This window comes from Pseudomyrmex gracilis, unplaced genomic scaffold (genome assembly GCF_002006095.1).
Source record: "Pseudomyrmex gracilis isolate BER0280 unplaced genomic scaffold, ASM200609v1 scaffold_212, whole genome shotgun sequence".
NCBI lineage: Eukaryota > Metazoa > Arthropoda > Insecta > Hymenoptera > Formicidae > Pseudomyrmex > Pseudomyrmex gracilis.
Window position 1 is genome coordinate 1 of NW_018020796.1, and position 7,622 is coordinate 7,622.

The 7,622-nt window shown below is 32.6% G+C and overlaps 1 protein-coding gene across 1 annotated transcript; it reads right to left on the minus strand.

Moving 5' to 3' along the window:
• Positions 1-472: 472 nt before the first annotated feature.
• LOC109858540 (esterase E4-like) lies at positions 473-6,966 on the minus strand. The gene is made up of 9 exons (XM_020435910.1): positions 6,909-6,966; positions 5,614-5,759; positions 4,825-5,107; positions 3,608-3,793; positions 2,715-2,923; positions 2,323-2,491; positions 1,791-2,108; positions 1,338-1,482; positions 473-1,222 (listed from the first exon to the last, which is right to left on the minus strand). The coding sequence occupies exons 2-9, from the start codon at positions 5,749-5,751 to the stop codon at positions 1,057-1,059; spliced, it is 1,614 nt and encodes a 537-aa protein (XP_020291499.1). The 5' UTR covers positions 5,752-5,759; positions 6,909-6,966; the 3' UTR covers positions 473-1,056.
• Between the last annotated feature and the right edge of the window lie 656 nt (positions 6,967-7,622).

A 7,622-nucleotide genomic window follows, 5' to 3' on the forward strand; every position in this document is an offset into this window, starting at 1 on the left:
GCAAGGTCTAAATTTTCATCTAGAGAACTTTGCGAATCATCTAAAAAAACAAAGAATTTATATAATAATTTATTTACATCAAGACTTGTCAATTACCCTTCTTCTTTTTGAAATCTATATTATATTCTTGCTTCTTATTTGTAATTACATTTACTCGAAATTTATAGTCCCACATTCCCGTTCTATGTGTTACAACATAAGAACTCTTCCCGAGAGATAAAATTCTATCAGAAGATCAAAATTAAAATAAATATTGTGAATCTCTCTCCAATGCAGGATGTATTGCAGTAATTAATTATGTTTATATGATTTGAACAAAACGTTTCGACTTTATTAAGTCTTCTTCAGTTGTACACAGAAACACAATATAGTAGATGTTACAATAATAAAAACTTGTGACAGTTATATATTTAAATTTTTATTATTGTAACATCTACTATATTGTGTTTCTGTGTACAACTGAAGAAGACTTAAACAATAAAGTCGAAACGTTTTGTTCAAATCATATAAACATGATTAATTACTGCAATACATCCTGCATTGGTTCACAATAGCCGATTCACTCATCGTACTCTTTTGGAATAACCAATTTGAACCGGAGGACATTCCTTCAATACATTCTTATTAATATATTAAAATAAATAGTTTAAATCGATAATAATAGTTTAAATACAATTTTTATAATTTTCTTTTTTTTCACTCGAACATTGCGTTTCATAATTTATTAACAAATTTTATGAATTGCACACACATTACACGTGTGTCTGGGCAACGTGAGCAACAAGAACCACGTTGCCAATTAAATCGGTAATACAGCAGTTTTAGTAGTTTATTCACTTCGTTGTGGATATGGTTATATATAATCTATGTTCACAACGCACATCGCAGTACTCGAAGACGGAACTTAACATGTGTCTTTTTTTTTTTTTTAAATACAATTCTACTAAATTAATATCATCCCACATATATCAACATACCTACCGTAGAAAATAATAATTAAATATATTAATTGATTAATACAGCAAATATACATTAAATTAATTGATTAATCTGAGATTAACGTAATTGATTTTTTCTGCTCTCCCAGTCCCACCGTTCTTTTCCTTTGATGAAGGTTTTCATCCTGGTGTCAATGGTAATATCCAAGTAATCGTACGTGTCTCCACTTCTTAGTGGCGTCCACTTAACCGGGGTTACTTCCGTAATATTGGGAGTTGGATCCCTAAAGTAAGAATAAAAAAAAATCATTTAATCCTCACAATTGTCGATCGATATTTCTCAAATGTTCACACAAAAAAAAAAAACAGTAAGAAAAAAAATATAAATCTCTGTGATACCCTGTTTTTGCAAAATTTGTCCACAGTTGCGTTATATATTCTACGATTTTATAATCCTTGGAGTCAGGCTTGGGTGGTGACATGCGAAACTGTTTCATAACATGATAATGAAACAAATAACAGGTTTCTTCGTTATGACTCGATCCTACAAATAACAATTACTGCGTAAATCGATTTTACAAACTCGATCTCAACAAAATCTCTTTCCATTGTCCTTTTCTCTCTTATATTAAAAAAACCATTTTCACAAATTATTAATATAATTACAAAACAGCATAATTCTTTTTGAAGCGACATATTTTTCCTAGTCAGTTTCTTCTGAATAACAATGTAAGCTTGTATTTATTTTTCAAAGACTCTTAAATTTAAATAGTTATTTAAATTTAAATTAAAAATTTAAAATTATTTAAATTTAAATTAAAAATTTAAATTTAAACGCGTGTATACATGTACCTGGTAGTGTGTATCCATATATCAGCTTGACGATCGAAGGTTTTTCGCTCTCGTACGAAAATTGATATAGATACGTGTTGTTCAAACGTAGGTTCGCCTGAACATCGGCCACTTCCATAATACCTCGATAGAACATCGCGTCGCCATAATATTCAACGTAATTCATTAAAGTTTCTTTCGACACAGGTTTATTGCCGAAATACAAAGTTTGTAATTCCTTGACCGTGATCGGTATCTGTGCTATGGTTGACAGAATAGCGGGAGACAAAGTGCGCTTGAAGTCAGCATTAATATATTCGAGTTCTTCCTTGGTTATCTCTGGAAACAAACATTGAAAACTTTAATTTATACACACAATAATGTCCAAACAATCGTGTTGTCAAATAAAAAAAAAGAAACAAGCAAACTTTGAAATTTTTAAACTTGTTGAAATAACGCGCGACACGAATATGAGAGAAAATTTCCCCGCTCAAAAATACACAATATCAGATTAATTTAATAAAAAAGAGAGCAAAAACAAATATATACTTACGAGCCATAACGTTGCTGATGCAAATAGCTCCTTCAATAGCAATACTTCCCAAAATAAACGGTACTTTAACTCCGCGTGATAGATAGTTGTTTAAATGTTCAGGAAAGAATGGGTTTGACGAGCCGGTATCCATGCTCGGCACAAACGGGATAACTATTTTTCGCAAGCACTAGAACGCGTTATCAACGAAACATTATCTTTAATCATAAAATCACACTTTATTCATTTGTTAGTTTTTTTTTTTTTATATATATGTGTAATCGCGATTGTTTGCATCTTGCAAAACAAAGAGCGAAGATAGTGAATGGCGCTACTCTTGTGAGAAAAATCCTTCAAATCTAATCATTTGGTTTTACATTTTTCTATTTTTGTTTTTTTAAGTATATATTTACCTCTCGCGAACGGGTAAAATTTTGTTGTGCTTTTATTAGCTTTTTTGCGTCAACTGTTTTGAGAAACTCGTAGGCGATTTTCGGATCTGTGGTCACTTTTCCAAGTTCCTTAGCAAGTTCGAAACCTTTGCTCACCGCGAAAGCTTTTTCGGACCAAACCCAAGGATTTGAAGCGACACCGCTTTGCGATATAGCTTTGTGAAATAAACCTGTAAAGTGGTTATGTTAACAACACACACGCGCGCGTGCGATTTACTTAATCTCCTTCAAGAGAAAATATGTTTGTTGTTTTATTTCAAACTCTATATATTGACACTTTTTTCTGATTATTTCATGAAAATTGATTTTAAATTGACAAATAGGTGATGTCTGTTTTCGTAATTGTCAGACATTATAGCCGATCCAATCTGATATTTAAAACCATCTCAAGATTCTATGCAGACCGTCTCATTATGCTGGGAATAGACTATGCGCGCATTCGCGATTCGCGATTCGTGATTCGCGATTATACAAACACACTTTTTGCGTGTATTCGCGTGACTACTACGTAGCTACGTAGCGCATCGCTACGAATCGCGAATGCGCGCATAGTCTATTCCCAGCATTAGTTTTACACATCATTTTAAGATAAACCTAAATATAAGACCCGACCATAAATATCAATGTGAAAATGTAAATGTATTTGTTTTATTTTTGATGACATTAGTTAAAAGCTACAATAACAAGCTATATATATATATGAATATATGAACATGTATAGACATATCATTTATATATTAAATATATAAATATATTCAATACATGTATGTGTATGTGTGAGTATGTACAAAACTATCTATTCATATGTCTTACAATGCAGCTTGCATATGGATAAATTTGTGTAATACTATTACCTTCGGCAAACGGAGATAAAGCTAATAAATGCACAATCGCACTGCCGGCGCTCACGCCAAAAATGGTAACATTTTTTGGATCGCCACCAAATTTCGATATATTGTTTTGGATCCATCGTAATGCGAGGGTTACATCCTTCAAGCCTTGATTGCCCGTCGCTACCTCGTCGTCAAGATTCAAAAAACCTGAAAGAGAACACGCGGAACGTGTAATGAAAAGAGTGGGAAAAACGAAATTATATATTTTTTTAACAATTCTATTTACTGCACATGTTGCATAAATTCCGCGATTATCTCGCGAACTTCAACTAAAAAATACGATGCATAGAAAAAAAACCAAGTTGAAGGTGGACGTTTAATAATTACAACATAAAACGCAGTGTGTATTCCGGACGTTTCGATCACTTTTTAAACGTCCAACTTCAACCTGGACCATAGGCTCTTTGATTTTTTTTCTTTGTATTGTAATTGTTTCATCGAGCTGTTATTAATTAACGATGCACAAAAATCCGATTTCTCTTAATAAGTTGGTGATAAACTTTTATTTGGACGCGATATGGATTGTTCGCGACTGCCGCGTAATCATTCATCATTTGTAGCGTATAGTGCGTCTTTTCTGCGAATCTAAGATATGTTTGTTTCTCTTTTTTGAAAAATGAACTTCATTATTTATACGCGATAACACATTATTGCAGTAGACTAGTATAATATTCCAAGACATGAGATTCCGCGTTACTGTTTTTTTTTTTTTTTAAATGTGTGCACAAGTTTATTCATTTAATACATATATTAAAAAAATTATACATTAAAGAAAAAAAGAAATCTGAAAAGTTTAATCAAATTTAATTAATATAATCGGTCGAATGAATTCTCGACGAGATTAATCACTTCCACTCTTGCTGATAACGTAAATTGATCAATCGCGGTTCAAGTTGCGTTAATCGATTAATCGAGAAGAGGATGAATAATTAAAGAGTTTATCGCAAACAGAACAAGAAGAACGACACGGAAATGAATGTGAGTTTTTCATTAATTTTGGCTGTCAGGAATTACTGATAAAAAAACTTTATTTTGTCTCGTGATAATAACATGAACAATCTGCTGACAAAACGCACTGCCTGTCTTATAGACAGCTCGACCGATCCGTTGCGGTATTCCGCTGCGGTATTTTATACTTGCTTTGCGCCCAATCTGTTCGCGAGTTTCAACAAACGTACCTAGAACGCCTAGTCTGTAATTCAAGGTGACCAGCACTACATCCTTCAGGACGATGTAGTCGGGACCGTAGAACAACTCGTCACCTGCACCTGCGAAGAAACCGCCGCCGTGTATCCACACCATCACGGCGCGTTTCTTCGAAGGTTCGATGGTTCTGGCGTAAACATTGAGATAGAGACAATTTTCATCACCTATCATGTTGCTTAATTCGGCCTGAAGAGATACGTTTCCGTGTCTGGAAGCATCTCTGTCGCCGGACCATGGCTTCGCCGGAACGGGATCCTGAACGCCCATTGTGGAAATGATTGTTTAATTGCATTTTTCATTTGCATTTGTCATTAATGCACAGCTACTTTTAATAATGTATGCAACGCCATACGTGTACAAAATTACAAAAAAAAAAAAAATAAATAAAAAGACGGCCTTACAATGACGTGAAGAATGAATATTGAAGAGTCTTATCTACTATCTTATCTACCACTTATTTTGATACTACAACTATGAACTACCGACTGGTTTTAGATTTTTATTTAAAACTTACTCTAATTTATGAGTAAGTTACTTACTCTATATATTGCATTTTAGAAATTTTTTATTAAACTTTTTTGCAATATATAAAGAATTAAGTTTATCAATTTGTCCTTAAAAATTTCTAAAATGCAAAGCCATTAATTTGAGTAAGTTTTAAATGAAAAGTTATTATTACCAATCATTTTGACTGCTTCGGTAGTTCTAAGATAGTGTTAACAGTGCAAATATCGAAATTTAAGAAAACGGATTTCATTCACCTTAAATCTGAGATCGCCGACTGGAGGTGTTGCGTAAGGTATTCCTTTAAAGGAAATATAACGACCGCAATAACTTTCCTCAACAGTACCGATCAGTCGTCCCTCACGCACGGTTACAGGTATTCTAGTCTTGCTCATGGCGGACTCTGAAAAAAAATAATATTTTTAACTTAAATTCTTGTTATCGAAAAAAAAACAAGGTGTACATTTTAAAAACATCGATGAAAATAGTTGCAGCCAATAATGTAATTGTTACAAAAATAGTGTGAAAAAACATGTTAATCGTGTTTGAATTGGAAAAGTGAGCCGCAAACAAAAAGCCCGAGAACACAAAGATCAAATTTGACATATATATGTGTGTGCAATTTTTGTGTTTTTTTACATTTCCTATGAGAAAGAAACGAAAACAATATATCGATGTAGCGTTTCACACCTATCGAAGCTGCAACATATATTTGAGCATATTTACATCTCAAACGTTTATTTATTTAAAATTGTTTTTGTATATTATTCAAAGAAAGGCACTCGAGATCAAATAAAAGAAACATCGTGACTGTTGGTTTTTTAACGTCATGCACGCGGTACACAGACAAAAAACAGATGCTATAACACGTAATAAAGTACATGTTGCAATATAATAACGTCGTTACAGACAAAAAATTGTTTATACAAAATGCCAAAAAAAACAGGCGGTACGACGTTTTAATTTCTAAAAAATATAATGACAAGTTATATCAAGATGTTAACGCATTTGCACATATGAAGGTCACGGTGGAAGAACTTGATAAGTCAATTTTTGTTTTTCAATTTTCTGTTTTTGATGTTATTTTATAGTCAAAATGGAGTGTTTTAATCATCCAAAGCGAGAAAGGAAACTTTTTGATACAAATTCCGAGATGTAAACATTTTTATAAAACGTGTAAAATACAAAAATACAATCTCGAACTTTTAAAATCGAACTTCTCTCTAAAATTACGAAAATGTGACTTATCAAGTTCTTCCCCTGGGGTCTTCAGCTATAAAGTTGCATTGTTAAGATATTATCGAGACATTATTGGTGTAATTTCTGGTGCATTTTTTCCTGGCTATTCTAGTAGCGCTTTTCATACTTCACTCTCTCACTCTGGACGGAAGAAACACCAATATAGTTCTCACATTGAAGAATTATCGACAAAGTGACCGAAAATATCACACGTAAATGATAATTGCATAATGTAAAGTTAAACCACGTCAAATATATATATGTATATGCGCGCGGTGCTAAATCGATTATTTCGATTTGCAAGACAACTTACTTGTGATTAATTTTGTTACAAAAAAATTCCCGTCTGTTATAATGCGGAAGGTTGAACTGAGCAGAGCCAACTGAAAAACTATTGTTTGCAGCTCTCTTTTATTAAGATTCTCAAGGCTGTATGAGTATAATGTAAACACAAACGTAATGTGTATAGTTATCAGTGTGATGTACAAAAATTATGTTTCGTTTTTTCTTGTTATTCTTTTTTTTTGATCGAAGGTTTTTAGGTGTGAAATTAAAAACACGTTAATTAATTCTAACGATGAAATTGACTTTTGATTGATATCGTAAGATCACTTTCTAAAAAAAAAATTTTTTAATTTTTTATTCTACTTCCACTGAAATGTTTGTTCATTCAATTTCACAAAAAATTACCAGTACCATCATAAGTTGATAGAACGATGTTCTTATCGCATCCGTCATTCCGTAAGTTCAAAAAACCTTAAATTTTATAGACAGATTTTTTGTTATCGAATAATTGTCCCTCACAACTAATTTTTTAAAAAAACAAGATTAAATTTTATAGTCAATAAAAAACTCGATTATTCATCTGGCATCCCTGACGAAAATGAGAAGTTTTATAAACGTTTATTTGACGTTTGTATGAGCGTTTTGTGGAAGTTCGTAGAAAATTTTGAAACGGTCAGTAAAAAGTTCATAAAGCCAGGCCCGGATTGGGACGGCGAGCTACCGAGAAAAGCTCGGTGGGCCG

What these genes read in the sequence shown, in the direction of transcription:
- LOC109858540 (XM_020435910.1), bottom strand. Translation starts at nt 5,751, where the DNA reads ATGAGCAAGACTAGAATACCTGTAACCGTGCGTGAGGGACGACTGATC. An exon ending in TTTATCTCCGTTTGCCGAAG is followed by an intron (nt 2,924 to 3,607) that starts GTAATAGTATTA and finishes ACCACTTTACAG; the next exon opens with GTTTATTTCACAAAGCTATA. An exon ending in CATCAGCAACGTTATGGCTC is followed by an intron (nt 2,109 to 2,322) that starts GTAAGTATATAT and finishes GTTTGTTTCCAG; the next exon opens with AGATAACCAAGGAAGAACTC.